At 37.2% G+C, this 19,741-nt stretch overlaps 1 protein-coding gene across 23 annotated transcripts in view; it reads left to right on the top strand.

Moving 5' to 3' along the window:
- C2CD5 (C2 calcium dependent domain containing 5) overlaps positions 1-19,741 on the top strand; it is a 109,031-nt gene that overhangs the window by 34,492 nt on the left and 54,798 nt on the right. For 11 of the 23 annotated variants that reach the window (XM_007517898.3, XM_016185928.2, XM_060194503.1 and 8 more), the window contains 2 exons: positions 465-550; positions 8,047-8,155. In XM_007517898.3, the coding sequence (XP_007517960.1) occupies positions 465-550; positions 8,047-8,155 (195 nt within the window). Of the gene's footprint in view, positions 1-464; positions 551-1,271; positions 1,305-8,046; positions 8,156-10,972; positions 11,039-19,741 lie in introns of all 23 variants that reach the window. The other 12 variants (XM_016185924.2, XM_060194499.1, XM_060194509.1 and 9 more) reach the window with 3 other exon arrangements.

Raw genomic sequence — 19,741 nt, 5'->3', positions numbered from 1 at the left:
AAATTCATGTTCTTTAGAAGATTTTGGAATGTTCTTACTGGACTATTTTAAAGTAAGCAAAATTAGTGTTGCACCTATACTTATTCTTAAAGAAACAATGTTTCTCATTTTATTCAGTGTTACATTGTTAACATAGTAACTGGCATATCTTGTTAGTGTTTATTAGAAGATTTAACTTTTAAAAATAGGAATACTTACCTGCTAAAAAGAATTAAAACAATAAATCCCGTAACAAGTTAGTTATAAAACTAACCGGGATCAGTAGGACTTAGACATCTTTCTTATCAAGAAAACATACTGATGAAATAGAGCAAAATGTGTAGGTAGTTGCTGTCCTAAGTTCTTACAATGTTTGGATCATCTTAATGGGTTTTACTTGGAATGCTTATGAATGTGAGTGCAATTAATTTTTCTACATCTACAGTTGTCTTTCTGGTTGTTCTTTATGTACTGATGTTCTGTAGGAATGGGAAGTGGGAGTGCTGGAAAAGAAGGGGGGCCATTTAAAGCTCTTTTAAGACAACAGACGCAATCCGCACTGGAACAGAGGGTAAGACTCACTCAGCATTTCTTATTCTCACATTGTGCATTGTTTTATGGTTTCATGTACTTAAAATAATTCATTTCCATAAACTATCCCTATGCATAAAATTGACATTTCCAATTTTAGAATGTATTTGAGTATCAAAAATTTGTTTACGACCCATTTCTTTTTAGCTGGGATGATTCTGTAACTGTTATCCAGACTTGTATTAGATGTATTCTATTTGGAAGAGCCAGTGAATGAAGGGATTGCTTCTAGTTTTATGATAAAATTATAAAATACATACTCTCAGAGGGATAAAGAATAGGAAAGCTATTAGGGAAGGGAAGGGAAGGGGATGGGATACAGAGTTCTGATGGTAAGAATTATGTGGAGTTGTACACCCCTCTTATCCTATGGTTTTGTCGGTATTTCCTTTTTATAAATAAAAAAATTAAAAAAAATTATAAAATACAAAAGGAAGTGGTAGACATTTTTCCAGAAAATATACTTTGGTTCTATTTTATTAAAGTAATCTTGTAGATCATGCTTATTTCCTCTGGCTATTTTTACTACTGGCTAATATTTCTGTTGATAACAAGCAATATAGTTATTTAGTATGTGACTACATCTGTTGTAATTATAAGCTTAATGTTTAGATAAATATGCTAAGTAGGAATATGAGTAGCTGAAGTTTTGGGATGATTTCTCTCTTTTTATTCTCTTCTGTATAAACTTCATTGCTAAGGGAGGATCACCTCATAGGTTCTGTAGAAGGCGGGTATGTTTCTGAACATGTGTGAGAACCTCTTTCTTGTATTGGTAGCTTTCCTAGCTTTCATCTCAATCATTTCAGTTTTTTGTAAGCTTTTAACAAGTGTTGCAACAAGTGTTGCCAGCTTTTCCCCTTGCATAATGCAATGTTCTTTTGTTTTAATAGCAGTATGAGGCTCATGTTTTTATTTCTTTCTTGTTGACATGTAGATACAGTGCATGCTTTTATAAGCCATGTCAATTATTTTAAGGCACAGTTCCATAGGTTTCATTATGTCTAAATTTGAGGTTCACAGACTTTTCTTTTGTATCCACCACTTTATACTAGCAAAGGAACATAAGATGAAATTTAACAAATTCTTATTTAAAGGGATGCATTCTATAAAACAAGCTACTTTCCGGAAGTTGGATTTTGAAAATAGTGTTTTTCTGATCCTATTATTGTAAACAATACAACAATTAATTTTTGTCTCCTGGTGTCAAAAGTATCTATATTCACTATCATTTAGACAGTGCCAGAGGGAGGAGAGCTGAAGGAAGCAGCCATGAGACATTAGCTGTCTATACTTCCTTGCTCTGTACCCTGTTAGTCAGTAGTTACCTTTCTGCTAATCTCACTACATGCAGGTACGCCTGCTACTACATCGGAAATCCCACTTAACCTTTCAAACCATACCCTGACGCCAGATACAGGAAAAAGACAAAAAAAAGTGGAAAAGAGGGCAGAATGAGGGGTGTGTGTGTGTGTGTGTGTGTGTGTGTGTGTGTGTGTCTCCACTCACCATTTTTTTCTCCCACCAGGCTGCTCTTAATTCCTCCCCTTCATGGTTTTATATTGCCTACAGAGTTCCACACACTAGGAATGTTTCTTGTCGTCTAATTGCCATTCTATAACTAACATGAGTAGAAAATTACAGTTGAGGGGCCAGGCGATGGTGCACCTGGTTAAGTGCTAACATTACAGTGCACAAGGACTCAGGTTCATGCCCCCTGGCCCCCACCTCCATGGGGAAAACTTCACAAGTGGTGAAGCAGGGTCACAGGTGTCTCTCTGTCTCCCTCTCTGTCTCCTCCTCCCCTCTCAATTTCTCTCTGCCTCTATCCAATCGTAAATAAAAATATTTAAGTTAAAGAAACAAAACTTGCAGTTGCACCTGTGTCATGACTATCTCACATAAGTAGTTTTAAAACCTTCCCTCCAGCTTGAGAAGAGAAAAAATAGTTATCAATGAGAGCTGTTTCATACTTAGAGTGGATAAAATTTATGTTTACAAATATGCTTTAAAACATTCTTAGACTCTCGGATCCTTAGTCTACCTGGACACACATGATTAAGTAGTCTCCATGAAAGTTAGTGTGGAGCAATAACTATATACCTACGCTGTTAACTTGCAGTAGCAGTTATGAAGGCTGGAAGATGACTTTTCCATCCTGTGTCCATAGTAGATCCGGAAAGCATTATCCTTTCTGATTTTCCTGTTCACCTGTGAATATCATGGGGTGGCTTTGTTTTGGGAAAATTATGAAGAATTCCCCCTATGTGTGATCAGATATGCTTTCACTCTGTCAGCTTGAATTCTAGGTCGTGTCAGTGAGTGTATTCACTTTTAATTAATTATTATTATTATTTTTTGCCTCCAGGGTTATTGCTGGGGCTCGGTGCCTGCACCATGAATCCACTGCTTCTGGAGGCCCTTTTTACCCCCCTTTTGTTGCCCTTGTTGTTGTAGCCTTGTTGTGATTATTATTGTTATTGTTGATGTCGTTCGTTGTTGGATAGGACAGAGAGAAATGGAGAGAGGAGGGGAAGACAGAGGGGGAGAGAAAGATGGACACCTGCAGACCTGCTTCACCACCTGTGAAGCGACTCCCCTGCAGGTGGGGAGCCAGGGGTTCAAACCGGGATCCTTATGCCGGTCCTTGCACTTTGTGCCACATGCACTTAACCCGCTGTGCTACCACCCGACCCCCTTAATTAATTAAATTTACTTGATAAGACAGAGAGAAATTGAAAGGGTAGGGGAAGATAGAGTGGGAGAGATAAAAAAGAGACACCTGCAGCACTGCTTCACCACTTGTGAAGCTTCCCCCCTGTAGGTGGAGACCAGGGACTTGAACCTGGGTCCTTTGCACATAGTGATGTGTGCTCTCAACTGCACGTGTCACTATATTCACTTTTAAACCTCTGTTTCTCTCTTTTGCCTCTTTAATAAGTTAAGTGGTTTTATAATTGTTCTTGAGGAAAAGCAATAATTTATTTGCGCAGTACCACCTTTTTACTGAAGAAGCTAATATATATATAATTTTTTTTTTTGCCTCCAGGGTTATTGCTGGGGCTCGGTTACTGCACTATGAATCCACTGCTCCTGGAGGCTATTTTTTTCCCCCTTTTTGTTGCCCTGGTTTTTTTTTTGTTTAATTGTTGTTGTGGTTATTATTGTTATTGATTTTATTGATGTCATTGTTGTTGGATAGGACAGACAGAAATCGAGAAAGGAGGGGAGACAGAGAGGAGGAGAGAAAGATAGATACCTGCAGACCTGCTACACCACTTGTGAAGAGATGCCCTGCAGGTGGGGAGCTGGGGGATTGAACCAGGATCCTTGAGCGGTCCTTATGCTTTGTGCCGTGTGCACTTAACCCGCTGTGCTACCGACTACCCCCCCAATAGATTTATTTTTTAATGAGAGAAATACAGAAAGACACACACACACAAATGAACTAGACACCAGAACACTGCCCAACTCTCGCTTATGGTTGTGCTGGGGCTTGAACCTGGAATCTCAGGGCCTTTGCATAGTCATTATGTTATCTCCACAACCCCCGAGAGCTTTTTTTTTTCAATCTGATAAAAATCATTAAAAATAAGTTGAAAAGATATTTGTAGTAGGCCAGATCATTGAGAAATGAGAAATAAGATTAAAGTGACTTAGGTTTAAGTTCCACTTAAAAACTGTTTGCTGTAAGACAAATAAATTTAGTTTTTAGTAACTTTCACCCATACAAAATATTCTTAGCACTCAAAGTGTGTATTTTTCTTCAGTAAAGAAACCTAGTTACTTTACCTTAAACTAGTTTTTACCAAACTGTACTTTATTATGAAACTTTATAGGTAAAGTACATGCTATTGAGGAACACAAATCAGGAAATACTGATATAAAACAAACTTTTCTGATAAAGATCTTACTCTTGGTGAAAGTCAAGTTGTATTCTGAGGTAGAGTAAAAGTTTTGTGTCTAGACATGCATATCTATACTTGAAGTTTTGCGAAGTTTACTCTCGGGTGCCGGGTGGTAGCACACCCAGTTAAGCACACACGGTACTGTGTGCAAGGACCAGGGTTCAAGCCCCTGCTCCCCACCTCCTGCAGGGATGCTTTATGAGTAGTAATGCAGGTCTGCAAGTGTTAATCTTTTTCTCTCCCTCTACCTGCCCCCCCCCCCCATTTCTTTCTTTCCTAGCAAATAAAACAGAAAAGAAAAAAAGGTAAAAAAAATGGCCACAGGGACTTGTAGTGCTGCTGAATATTCAGCCCCAGCAATAACCCTGGAGGCAATAAAAGAAAGTTTACTCTCACCTCACCTCTTGGGATAATGAAAAGAATAAGTGATTGAAAATAAAATAAATATCTTCTAAGAAAAATCCTACTTCCTTTTTTTCAGAAATACACACTTCATTGTGTTCATATGAATTTTCAAACAACCTTTGAGCACATACTGTGTTTTAAATAGTATTATGCTCCATGTACTTGAATTATGTCAAAGCAGCAACCTGTGACCTGTGAGGTCTTAGCTAGGTACCATGAGGAAAGATATCTTAAGAGTTTTCCAGAGGAAATGTCTTGGTACTTCCCTGTGGTGCTGGGGACCACACACACCCTGTCCAGTAAGCCGTCTATCTCTCCAGCTCGTAAAACAATTTAGCTTGCTAGTTCAAGCAAGAAAGACAGCAAGGCAGATAATAAGGCTGTTGCTCAGGAAGAGTACAGAAACGAAAAACCCTCAGGATATCAGGATCTCTCTCTCTCTCTCTTTTCCAACCCAAGACATAGTGGTAATCATCTCTCTCTCTTAGAGCATGATAAGTGTGAGAAGGGTAGTTTGATCATGATCTGCACAGTGCACAGGGCTGGCATGCTATATGCTCTCCGAGTTCCCTGGTGATGGGGTAGAGATGGCAGGCATTTAGCAGTCAGCTGTAAACGACAACAGTAGCCATCCTGAAGATGCAGTTCTGGCTGTTAACACCATTTGAACTGACCCCAGTTTCTGCCTGTTGTGTCACAGAGGGTGGAGGTGCTACTTGGGTAGCTGGGAAGATGTGGGACAGGCAGGCTCCACTGGCAGAATGGCCTCCTCTTCCATGGGCAGCTAGCCCCCCACCCCCACCATGTCTTCTGTATCTATCTCTTGTATGAAGCTTTCGTTCTCCCCTGCTCCCTCTGAGATTTGAGGGAGACTAAGATTTAAGGGAGACGAGTAAATGGAGCCTGAAGTAAGGCATCACTTAGGTTCTTAGGATGTTTTCCAGTGTATACACACCTGCCTAATTTCTCAGTTTAAGAAGGCAGTGCCACGGTCCTTTTCACTTACAACCGTTTTTTCAATGTCTTTGTCCTTAAGCTAGTAAAGTATAAAAGATTAAGTGTAAAGTGCTTTTTAATTCTATGGAACTGTTATATGCCTGAGATAATTGAGAATGAAAATGAAAATATTCAAAAATCAATTTGGCAAAATAGCCATGTTTCTAGTAACACAAGCTTACTGTAATATGTGTTTTTTTAAAACTTAGACCAATGAAGTCCAGATGGCTATGGGACACATCTTGATGGGACATTTTATGATCCAATTAAGGGAAAGCCCTCCCTTCTGCCACAGCCCTCACCCCTCATTTTCTCGCTTCTATTTTCCTGTCATTTGGATCAAATCTACCTACTTTCTTGGACTGTTTTCTTTTTCTTTTTCTTTTTTTTCTTCACATAACCTGTCTTTTTTCTTGTCCTTGTTAATTTAAAGGCTTGTCTAAAAAAAATTTTTTTTTTTTTATTGTCACTAGGATTGTTGCTGGGGGCTCATTGCTGGCACTATGAATCTACCAATCATGACACTTTTTTTTCTTTCTATTTTATAGGATAGGACAGAGAGAAATTGAGAGTTGGGGTGGGGAGATAGAGAGAAAGAAGGATTGACACCTTCATACCTGCTTCACCATTTGTGAAGCTTCACCCCTGCAGGAGGGGAGCGGGGGGATCGAACCTGAATCCTTGTGCATGGTAATGTGCATGCTCAGTGGGGTGTGCCACCACTGGCTCCCCACTTCTAAATTCTGGTTGTTTTTTTTTCTACATCGTGTGCATGTGCACACACACACACACACACATAAACATACATGTGTGATACTGTATCTTCATGGATTACAGAAGTGTGCAGACTGTGCTAAACAACTCCAGGCTGCTATGCTTTGTGAATTATGTTTTGGTGAGTCTGTATCCTTCATCCGTTAAGCAGCCAGCCTGACTGATTTTGTTGTGCCTGCTTCTAGTAGTGTTGTCTCACCTGGCTTTTTTTTTTTTCTGCTACTGTCCACCCCCCCAAAATTAATAATTAATTAATTAGATAATAAAAAAGATAGTGGTTGATTTTTGGTCCTGGCTCTAAACTGTAATATCACACTAAATCACAACATGGATATGAATTTCTTGTGAATAAAGTGCATTGACTTTGCTTCTTGGAACTGGAGCTGTTCTATAGACAGACTGTTGAGAGCCCTGTTGTACTCATCTCCAGTTCTGTTTGGTTCTGAATAGCCAAGGCTGCTGGTAAGTGACTTCTCATGAAATGAGCTGCATTATATTCGCTGCCAAGACAAGACAGATAATAGGTTCTCTTTAATTGTATCCAAGTTCCATAATACAAGAGGCTTGGTGTGTTGAGGAAGCCACAGGGAACCCTCTTTCTTCTTCCGTGCTATTTCCATGCATTCTCCCTTCTGGCTTTTCCTCTTGCATGCCTCCCCCCCCCCCCATGATTTTTATGAATCTGAAAGAGAGCAGGACCTTGAAAGAACTTTTATTGCACATCCCCCCTCCCTGCAACTCTCCCCCCAGCTCTCAGTGACTTACCTCTCCCCTTTCCTTACTCTTTGCAGACATATTTTCTTTTGCTGCCCTAGAGAGTAATCCCACAAGGAGGTTCTCTACTTGTCTCTGTCTTCTATTAACCCACGCTGCTCCCCCTCTCAGTCCACCTGCCTCTTTTACCTCCACCTTCTATCCGAGCTCTCCCTGGCGCTCACAATCTTTACTGGTAGCCTGGAATTGGGTGTATACAAGGCAGGGAGTCTCCCTGACAGAAAAGTAGACACAGGGCAGGGTGTAGGAAAGACTTCTCATGGGGACATTCCTGTCAGAATAGAACATCGAGAGGAAGGAAGAATGTGTCTAGGTGTCTCAAATTGGGAACCATGAAAACATTTTTTTTCTCCTTGAAATCTGATGAAAGCTGCATCTGACTATTATAGAACATAACAAATTTGGAGGGGGAAAAAACAAAACAAAACTTGGAACTATTTAAAGCAGACAAGGATGCTTAATTCCAAAGTAGATGGAATATATAATTGATAGCCCTTTGTTAAAGGACAGTTCATTTCCTGATGAAAAGCTATTTAGCAAGCACCTTTTTTTTTTTTCTGTCTACATTGCACATGGTTGCACATGGTCAGCTGTGTTTCCCTCCCACCCTCTCTGCCAGGAATTTCCATTTTTCACCTTGACGGCGTTTCCTCCAGGATTTCTTGTTCACGTCGGGGGTGTTGTTAGTGCACGCTCTGTGAAGCTTTTGGATCGCATCCACAATCCTGGTACGTTCTCTAAACGTTTGTTTGTTTCTAGAATTTCATTTCCTTAAGTTACTATTCTGAAGAGTTTTTTTAAAAAAAAAAATCTAATATTGTTAACATCAAATTTATCTGAAAAAGAGACATGGAAAATAAAGTGTCAAGTAGCACAAGTTGCATTACAGTGTTCAGTTATTATAATTAGTGAAACTTATTAGAAGTATATGTTAGTTAAACCTTGCTTTGTTTTTGGCCAAGTTGTCACCTTTATGGGATCTTTCAAGAAACTGTTTTGACAACTATTTTATTTGACCTAGTCAGCACATTTTGAAGTTTGGCTAGTGTTTATAAATTTGTTTATTTCACTAGCACTCACACTTTATAGGCTGATGAATTTACTTATTCTTAAAATATGTGTTATTTTAGAATAGAGTTACAGACATTGTGTAATTATCTCAGAATTTTGTAAAAAAAATTGATTTCTCATTTTCTTACTCCTTTAAATTATGAGGCCACGATTATAAAAGAAATGAGACATCAAAGTGCCAGTAATTTCAGGCCCTCACATTAGAAATGTTTATGTTTTTTTTTCTAGATCTGAAGTAAAAGCGATAAATAGAAGGCATTTTTATCACTGTCTGGTGATTTGCTTGATTCACCTATTTTGCTAGCATACTTCATGCCTAAAGTTTTATTGGTATTCTTAGTTCTTATCAGTGTATATACATATACTTTTTGATAAAAAAAACTTTTGTTTTTGTCATTGCAGGGGATTTACTGCTGTGACCTGATTTTTTTTTTTTTTGGATAGATACTGAGAGACAGAGATGAATGGGAGAGACACCAAAGTCTTCAGTTCTGTGAGCTATCTCACAAGCCCTATTTTTGAACATTTTAAATTGTCATTCTTTGTGGTCTCTTCATGAGACTGACAGCTATGAAAAGCCAAATACTTTATAGCCATTATATGCAAAGCATTGTAGATAATGACTTTGAGCAGAATATTATCATTCTTTAAATAATAATAATCTTTGACCTGTGACTTGATATTATTTGAGTTAATGATTACAAACAAAATAGAAATTTTCAGACCTTGAACAAAGTTTCAAAATAGCAGTCATAGTTAGGGTTATATAATACTACAGCTGAACCAAAGCATCTGCTAGACCTTAGTCTTCTCTCTTACTTCTCATTTTATTTTTATTTTTTTTCCTCTTCTTAATTTTTCTGGTCAATATCGGTTCTTCTCTTTATTGCGCTATGTCTGTATTCTTCCATAATTAATTGCAAAGTGCCAGTCTAATGCATTGAGATTTGAAGACTATGCCAAGTTCCACATCTTTGTATATATGAACTTGAACTTGGAAATCACAAATTAAGATACATGATATTAATTGTATGACCCAGGGCTGGTTGCTTATTTTTCTGTGGACCATTCATTCAAATATTTTGATAGGTGGTATAGGCTGGTAAGAGAATTGCATAAATGGCTTCATGAATATATTCAATCATTGGTGTTGTTTCCTATTGATTTTAAATATTTTTATTTTGTTTACTCTGTGTAAGCTACAGAGTTTGGGTGCGCAACTGAAAATTACTTAAATAAGTTTATGTAGAGTGCTGTAATTAAAATCATTTTACTTTTTACTAAGTAGCAGCTTTTTGAGTTTATTGTATTTTTTTTTTTTTTTTTTTTTAACCAGAGCACTGTTGAGCTCTGGCTTATGGTGATGTGGGGGATTAAACCTGGGACATTGGAGCCTCAGGCATGAGAGTCTCTTTGCATAATCATTATGCTAACTACCCCCTCCCTGAATTTATTTATATCCATGTGAAAATCCACCCCTAGAAATAAATCAGGAATCCTTATTATAGAATATACATTGTGCATTATAATTACCATCACACCCATTCTCTACCTTTTCCCAAACTTTTCAGTTTTTTTTCTCCCACACATAGAAATTCTCAGTTATTAATGGTCTGTTTCCCAAAAGGTCATGGGCATATGCCTTAAATACCTTTGAGGATGGTATCTGAATTATATTTTTGTTTTGTTTTCTTTTCAGTTAAATATAAACCAATGATACATTTTACTGACTCCAGAAATACATTATTTTGTTATAAATATTACATTCTTTAGATTTGTTTGTATATGTGTTACACATTAGAAGCAAATATTTTCTTAAAACTGTTTTATTGATCTCCAGGTCCCTTAAATAATTATTTTTCAAAAATTGAACTTATTGGAAAAGCTGAATATTAAGACTAGACTCTAGGTTAGCATGTACCAGAAGGGTGATGCATTCATGTCGTGGCACTGAGTTATTCAGCCAAGGGAATTTAAGATGAGCTAAGATGCATGTGATAATGTTTAAAGTGCTATATCTGCACTCTCAAATGGATTTTGAAGCTGTTTTTTTTGAATAATGAATATGGAGAATTTTCATTTCATACTAAGTGTAGAGGGGGGCGGGAAGAAATCTTATTTTAAAACCACTACCACCTGCTAGTTGTGTGGATTGTTGTTTTGGAATATTTTCCTTTAGCATTTCCTCCTTTGTTAAATATTAAGCAAACAAGATCATGCAGCAAAGGTAAAATGGTGTGGTTTTAAAAATCAAGGTAATTACCTTAAGTAATTAGGCTTTAGTTAATGTTAGATTATGATAGCATGCTCCTTCTCCCCTTTCTATTTCTACTTCTTATTAACTCTGCTGTCTGTGTCTTTCCAGTTCCTGTCGAGTGGTGTTGTCAATTGTGTTCTTGTTTGTAGTGTTTTTTGTTTTATTTCTACTATTCTGCATCTAAAACTGATCTACTAATTTGCTGTTTTGAACTCAGCCTTTGTCGGAATTATGGGTAACACAAGATCTTACAAACTGCTAGACTGGAATAGTTTCAATTCAGGTATTTTAATGGTCATTCAGTACTACATATGCTGACAAAAATTATGGCAGCTCAGTGAAGTTTTTAGAAATGTTGTAGATTAAATAGTCCTAATGTCAATTCAGTCATTCAGATACATTCTGCCACACATACATGATAACTTTTGTGATTTCTGTGGAAATGCAAATATAAAACCGAATTAACTAAAATGAATTAATCGAAACATTAGAAATCCCATAAATTACAAATGGCTTTTTCATTCTAAATTATTATGCTATTATTTTGGACTGTTTTTCCATATCAGGTTATCAGGTAAATGGCATAGGCATTAACTGCACAATTAATAAAATTCATTATTAATTATCTCATAAGTATTAAATAACTACTTTGATAATCTTAAAGTCCATATAAATACTGATTCTGAATTTACTTAAGTGGTATATAAGTACTATAAAGTGTAAGTATTAGCATTTGTATTTATAATCCTAGAAGTGTTCCAAAGTTTGTTAAGTAAGAGCAGACTTGGGGGAGGGAGGGTTTCCAGTTTTCATAAGCTTGCTTCTTTCCCCTCCCATATGAGGATACCATTTTTCTTTTTAATGCTTTTACACACAAATCAAGCTTGTAGCTTTCAAAGAAACTATGATAATTTTACAGCTGATGATGTGGGTTAAAGTCATACCAATTAATGTTGTTTCAATAATATCTGAATTTCATGGTACTCATTTTTAGAATTTAGTAATTAGGACCATTTTGACTCAGTACCAAAAGCTGTCAATATACCTATAAAGCTACTTTTTTCCTTTTTTCTAGGTTTTTTTTGTGTGTGTGTGTGTGTGTGTGAGAAATATTTCTGTCTACAAGAAAACAGAAATGCCAGCAAACTCAGTATTTCAGATAATATCCAATAATCTTTACAATATTCTAAGTTTTTTGTTTTGTCCTTAGGAGTGTAAGGTATAAGTTCTCATGTAAGTAAAGGATGCTTGACAGTATAGTAGCTGATGTTCACCTCACAGATTTACCTGAAATCAGTGTGATAAACAGTCCGAGCAGGTCTGGCCTTTGTAGACTTCAACTGACATTGGTTAATCTTTAGGGGAATTACTTCTGCTTCCTACCCAAGTTCTTATCAGAATGTTGGCACATTGACTATAACTAAACCTTTTTTTTTTCATTCAGATAGACTTGAGAGAGTAAGAGAGAGAGGGAAGGAGAGACACTACAATACCAAAGCTTCCTTTTGTTGCCAGAACATCTCCCATGTGGTCCAGGACCTGAACTTGAGCCTTGCACTTGGCATTTGTCCTACCAGGTGAGCTCTCTCTCTGGTTGAAAACAGTTATTATTATTATATAATTTCTAATTTAAATTTAGAAAATTAAATTAATTTGTATTTTCCCCTCCCCAAAACATTCTTGATTGCATTTTTTAAATCTTTATTTATTTTTTGGATAGAGACAGCCAGAAATTGAGAGGAAGGGGGAGACAGAGGGACACCTGCGGCCCTGCTTCACCACTTGTGAAGCTTTCTCCCTGAAGGTGGGAACTGGGGGCTTGAACATGGGTCCTTGCGCACTGTAACATGTGCGCTCAACCAGGTGTGCCACCACCCAGCCCCTTCCCCAAAACATTCTTAATGCAATATTTTCTAGTTGGTTTCCAGTACAAAATTATTAAAAATTACCTTTTCTTTCCTTACCAATAGGATGTATATTTGAAACATAGGCATATTATCATAGTGGGAGCAGTAACAGGCTGATGATATAAGAGCAGATAGTTCAATACTGAGGGAGCAAGACAGTGTTAGACTCAGGAGATTCAGGTGCATGCTACTCAGTTGATAGAACAATCTTAAAAGTAGAATGAGCAAAAAAAAAAAAGTAGAATGAGCAAAAATAAAATTTTGAAGCAGAATCACCAGATTTAGCAAGGAGAAACATGGTTAAAGAAGCAGTATATCTTGCCATCATTTAAAAGAAAGGTAATAAATATGTGGGGAAAAAAAGATGGACATAAGTTAGGAAATTTTTTTTATTTTCATTTATTTATTTATTTACTTACTGGATAGAGACATAAACTGAGAGGGCAGGGGAAATAGAGAGGGAGAGAGAGAAAAGAGACACCTGTAGCCCTGCTTCACCACTTGTGAAGCTTTCCCCCTACAGGTGGGGACCAGGGGCTTGAACCCAGGTCTTTACATTGTAATGTATGCACTTAACCAGGTGTGCCACTGCCTGGTCCCTAAATTAGGAAATTTTAAAAGGACAGAAAAGATGTTACTTTCAGTTTAGTGTTCATGTGATTGAAGTTTGATAGAATTTTTTTCTGCTAATGGAACATCTTTGGAAATCAAACTAATTTTGATAATAGTTTAGGAAAGATATTTTTAATTTACATTGTCTTTTAAAAATATTTATTTATTTTAATGGGAGTGAATGATGCAGAGAGAATGATCCACACATATACAGACCAGAATACTGCTCAACTCTGGCTTATTGTGGTGCAAGGGATTAAACCTTCGACCTTACAGCCTCAGGTATGAATCTTTTGCATAACCACTATACTGTCTCCCCAGCACTAGAAAAAAAAATTATAATCATGAAATAAGGTGAAACATTTTCAAATGATTATTTTGTTTTCCTGTATAATTATGGGAATATTTAGTCAGTGTCTCTCTATATTGCCATATCATTTAAAAATTGATCATACAGGGCCTAGGCAGTGCAACAATTGGTAGAGCACATATTCCAATACATAGTGACCTAGGTTCAAGCCCTTGGCCCCCACTAGCTGGGGGAAGATTCACAAATGGAGCCTCTCTCTCTCTTTCTCTCTCTCTCTCTTTCTCTGTCCTCTCTCTCCTTCTCTATCACCACTTCCCTCTCAATTTCTCTGTCTCTGTTCTAAATAAATAAAATATTTAAAAAATTTGTAAAAATTGATCACATCAACACAAAATCATTGTTATTATGGTTTGATAATTACCAGAAATTATCCATGTAGTATCTGTTAGCTTCACTGAAACTATGTGTTTCGTGATGTTTCATCAATTTATTGATTGTTTTCCAAGAGAAAAGAGTAACGCCACCATATTTTATATACTGGTTAAATATTAGACAGTCTTGTTTTAAAAACATTGAATATGGACAGGTATAGGAAATCACACAGTGTCATACAGTGTTTAATGAGACATGACATCTATATCAGCATTAAACAGAATATACTCTGTACCATGCAGTTTGTTAACTAGGTATGCAAAGGTGCTGGTCCCTGCTCACAGGAAGCTCGCATACTTGGAATGTAGTTCTGAAAAATCCAGTATCTATACAACAGCATTATGCCCTGTACTCAGTTGTTGGTATTTATATAGTAACGTCATACATATTAATTTTAAATTTTTTAAATTTTTTTTAGATTTTTTAATGTGTTTTTATTAGTGATTTAATACTGATTAACAAGATTGTAAGTTAACAGAGGTACAATTCCATATAGTTCCCACCACCAGAGTTCCATGTTCCTTTCCCTTCATTGGAAGCTTCCGTTTTTTTTTTTTTAATTTTTATTGGACAGATTAATGGTTTCAGTCAACAATAAAATATAGTAACAGAGTTTCCCTACTCTTTATCCCTCTGGGATTATGGACCAAAATTCTTTATGGGATGCAGAAGGTGGAAGGTCTGTCTTCTATAATTGCTTCTCCACTGGACATGAACATTGACAGGTATATCCATACCCCTAGCCTATTTCTGTCTTTCCCTAGTGGGGCAGGGCTCTGGGGAGGTGAAACTTCAGGACTCTTTGGTGAGGTCATCTGCCCAGGGAAGTCAGGATGGATGCTTTCATGGTAGCATCTGCAAATTGGTGTCTGAAAAACGGTAAGATGTAAAGCAGGACAAATAGTTTAATAAACAAGAACCCAAAAGTAGGAATAAAGCCGATGAAACTAGGGGTCATCATGTGGGAAGTAGCTATGATGCCTATTTCATGTATATTCCAAGGGGCCTATGATTTTAGTAATTTTTGCCTGAGCCCAGTAGTTTAGCTTTTTTTTTTTTTAAATCTTTATTTATTTGACAAAACAGAGAGATTGAGAGGGAGAGAATATAGAGAGGGAGAGAGAGAAAGCTAGAGAGACATCTATATCCCTGCTCCACTGCTCTTGAAGCTCCCCCCATGTAGGTGGGGAACAGGGTCTTGAACCTGGGTCCTTATGTGTAGTAATGCATGCACTTACCAACATGTGCCACCACCCGGCCTCCCATACACATTACATTTTTAATACAAAATCTCATGTTAGATCTTTTTAAAAATTTGTTATTAGTTATTAGATGTTAGCTGTTTTTTTTTTTTACTGTTTTTTCACCTTTGGTGTTTTATTTTGTGTTATCTATACTGACTAAACATTTTTTTTAAGAGTAGGAAGAAGAAACTCAGTATCTGAGAATTTATTTTAAAATGATTACTTCTCTTTGTCTTGCTTCTTATGTTTCTAGCTTGGTTACAAACTCTGGGAAAGACAAGCTGTTATCTTGATATTGAGAAGGAGGATATGTCCTTTATAAAAAACATATATTTGTGGGACATGCCAGGAGCAGGGAGTGCCCAGGAATAAGACATGGTGAACTTTAGTCATATGTGGATCTGGATCATTGGCTGTCAAGCGGACAGGGGATAAAGGCAGTGTGAGTAGAGACAGGGGGCCTTGCTAAGAGATTGCAGTCATCCAGGCCAGGTAAGTGGCCTGGAAATGGCAGGGGTGCGAGGTGCTTTGTGCTGAGTTATTAAAATAGGTTATTTAAAACTAGATACTTTTTCTTTTTGAGAAAACTTTAAACAATTTGTTTAAAATATATTTTAGACAGATTCTCAGTATTAGGGCATATACATAAGACATAGACATTAGAGTTTTCTCAGTCTTAATAAAAGAAACTTCTACTAGTGATAAGATAAGCTTTAGACTAGTGGTCTAAATATAGAAAATTCCTTTTTTTTTTTTCTTGCATCTGGGATTATTGCTGAGGCTTGGTACCTACAGTATAAATCCACTGCTCCTGGGGACCTTTTTTTTTTTTTTTTTTGCCATTTTATTGGATAGGACAGAGAGAAATTGAGAAGGGAGGGAAAGATAGAGAGGAGGAGAGAAAGATAGACACCTGCAGATCTGCTTCACTGCTTGTAAAGCCACCCCCCCCCCCCCGCAGGTGGGGAGCTGGGAGCTCGAACTGGGATCCTTGAGTGCTCTGTACTATGTGCACTATGCTGGGATCCTTGTGCTTTGTACTATGTACACTTAACTTTGTGTGCTACTGCCCACCCCCAAAATTCCTTTTTTTTTTTTTTAGTCTTCAGAATTACATTTGTTTCACCTTGGGTAAAATTAATAATTAAAACCTAGAAAAGGAGCTACATTTATTTTTATTTTGTCTTTTCCTTTCTATTATACTTGATAGGATTGAGAGGGGAGAGGAAATAGGGAGAGAGAACTAGAGACACCTGCAGATATGCCTCACCAATCATGAAGCTACCCCCCTTCCGGTGGGGAGCAGAGGCTCAAACCTGGGTCCTTGTGCATGATAATATGTGTGTTTAAGCAGGTGCACTATCACTCAGTCCTTATTTAATTAAAATAAATTGTGAGTTAGCTAATATGTAAGGAGATGCTTATGAAGCACACAGAGTAGACTTGAGTAAGAAGGAGATTTTTATTGGAGTCCCTACTTGGTGTTGAGCACAGTGTTTGGGGTTGGGAGCACAGCTGTTCAGCTCAGGAGACAGTCTGTAGACACATACCCAGTGTAGGCTATGTCCTACTATTTTTCCTGCACACATCTGTGCATACATGTGTTCATTAATTGCAGATAGGCTTTCCTGAGCTTGAATCCTGCTAATGATCTCAGTATTTACTCTTTTAACTACACTTAAGAGATCCTTCTGAGTAGGGAGTGCAAAAAACCCAAGACTAAATAAGTTAAATATTTTAAATATTTCACTAAGTTTTTCAGGAGCGAATTCAAGAAGTCATAAATATAGTATGTATAATATGTTTCTCTTTATAAGCATGTAGATGTACTATATAATTTTTTTCTCTATAATGTAACTGAACTTCATAGCTATTCTTTACTATCTGAAGAAAAAACAAAGTCCGATCTGTAATTTCTCCTTGTGAAATTTCACTCTTTATATGTACCTTTATACAGTTACTGGCTATTCATTACATTATTTTAATATATAGTGTAATGTATACAATATATAATTTTCACTTTAGCGTGACTGGTATTCAGCATATTTTAAATATGTAAAGAGTAAAATTTCAGTTAAGTAGACTATATACTTGATTTTTTTCTTTCAGATAGTGAAGATTCCAGTTTGGTCCAACATGTCTAGCTATCATATTAACGTCCCACATTAAATTCATACCACATTCTCTCTATTATGAAAAATCTTCCTAGTCTGCTACAGAATTCCTGCCAGAGTTTGCGGTTCTATACTCCCTTGAACCTGAACTCTTTAATTTCCATTTCAATAGGAAAGCATTAACATCTTGTAAAGGTTATCCTCAGTTGGAATGTTACCTTTTTGGTGTTTGAGAATATAGCTTTTTATACTATCTATTAACAAAATAGTCTAGCATTATTATATCAAGGACCTTTATTTTCTCATATCTAGTACATTTATTTTCTCTTGTTCATTTAAAAATTAGTTTGAGAGGGGTTGGCATGGTTCTTACCTGGTGGAGAGTACACGCATAAGGACCCAGGTTCAAGCCTCAGACTACCACATGGGAGCATCTGCAAGGGAGATGCTTCAAGATTGGTGGAGTGGTGCTGTGGTATCTATCCTCTCTCTGCCTCTCTTCTCCCCAGCCCCCCCCCCCCACTTTGTCTAGATCAGGTGTGAGGGGACCTTCTGGCCATGCATCACACACAGCCAGTCTTTTGGCCTGGCCCTGCCAAGGCAATCACCAGCTGGACTTGACGTTCAATATATCTAGGCTTTTACACAGCAATATTAAATGTTCATTTTTAACTTGATAATTGTATATGACTTGTGAACGATGTTATAAATATCCAGATGACCCTTGGCAGATTAAAGGTTCCTTACCCCTGATCTAGAAGATGGGGGCGGGGGGAGCAACTAGGAGCAGGGAATTTATTCATTCTTTAAGCTCCAGCCGTAACCTTCCATTCTTTTTTTTTTTTTTTTAAACTAGACTAAAAAAAAACCAAGCCAAAACCAAACAAAACAAAATCCAAGGCAGAGTCATTCTCTCTCAGTGCTATCTATGTAAAACTAGAAACACTGTAGGTAGCCAGTGTTCATTTGTTGGTAGTGTATGACTGCTGAAAATCACAAGAGGAGTACATTTTATAAAGGCATGTCATGTTGATGCCTTTTTACTTCTCCACTTCTGACATAATGAACTTATTGTCAGTTTTAGAATAAAAAAGATGGTAAGATATCCAGCTAAGGCTGTGACTTAGAATAGTAACAGCTGTCAAATGAATGAACTGTGGTGTCTACTCAGGTGTGCAATCACTAACCTAAAAGTCGACAGTGAGGAACTGATGTAGAGCTTAACATGTGCTTACTATGAGATGGCTGCATGACAGGACTGGTGATCTTACCTATGAAGTGTACTGTTCTATGGGAAAGCAGCCTGAGTAGTAGGAAATAATGTGCCTGACAGTTCAACTTAAAATACTTCTAAAAGCATTATCACATTATGATTTTAAATGACTCTGTAGACCACTGAGAGGGGTATGGTATTGAGAATGAAATTTTTTCCTCACATCCCTGAAATGTGATGACCCTCACATCTCAGCTGCCTATACTGCCAAGTGACTAAATTGTATCCAGTTTCCATATACAGCATATATACATGCCCTACATTTCTGAGTCAGCTGCTTTGTTTTGCCTTTTATGTAAGTATGATAGGACCTCAGCTGACACTTTTGTAGGGTGACTAAGACACTTCAGATTCACTAGTATGCTTCTGTAAGAATGTGGTTGCAGTTTGTAAGCCTAAAATTCCACTCCAGGGATTAAAAAACAGGGATCTTCCTGAATTTCCACTTGTAAGTTACACTGATTCACAACTAAGACTCAGATATCTCCTGGCTTATCTCTTGTGCATCATATAGACCTTGAACATAAGTTTAATTTTCTCTCTAATACGAAATAAATTGACTAATTTGAATTTCACATTAAACCATTCTTAAATTTAACAGTCTCTAAATTCACACTTTGGCTTCTTACTTACAATTGTACAGAATTCCGATGACTAGCTTGTGACTAAATGCTCCCTACTGTATGCTTGCCTTGCTTTCACCAAGAACCTAGGGCCATTACTTTCTGTACTCATTTCAGTGAGCTGCCATAGTTTTCAGTCCGTACTGTCATTTGATCCAAGCATGCGCCACAATACCCACTGTTCTGGCTCCTGTCTGCTGAGTCTGCTTTGCAAAAATCCTTTGTTCTTTGAGCTTCTGCTTTAGCCAAAAGTCGAATTTAAGAAAGAATGTGGACATACGCCATTTGCTTCCCAAGCTCCCATGTGATATAACTCTCTAGCTTTTCTTAAATTTTTAAATACTTTAAGCACAATAACGGCATCCTCATGTGCAGTTGTGTGGCTCATGTGTCAAAATCAAGGCTGCTTGTGAGTTTGTCAGAAGGACACGAACGCTCCCACTTGCACTGCATTCAGCTTTCTGTTTTCCT

Source organism: Erinaceus europaeus, chromosome 7 (assembly GCF_950295315.1).
Source record: "Erinaceus europaeus chromosome 7, mEriEur2.1, whole genome shotgun sequence".
NCBI classification, from domain to species: domain Eukaryota; kingdom Metazoa; phylum Chordata; class Mammalia; order Eulipotyphla; family Erinaceidae; genus Erinaceus; species Erinaceus europaeus.
The sequence above is the reverse complement of the archived record's forward strand: the minus strand, read 5'-3'. Positions and strand labels throughout refer to the sequence as shown.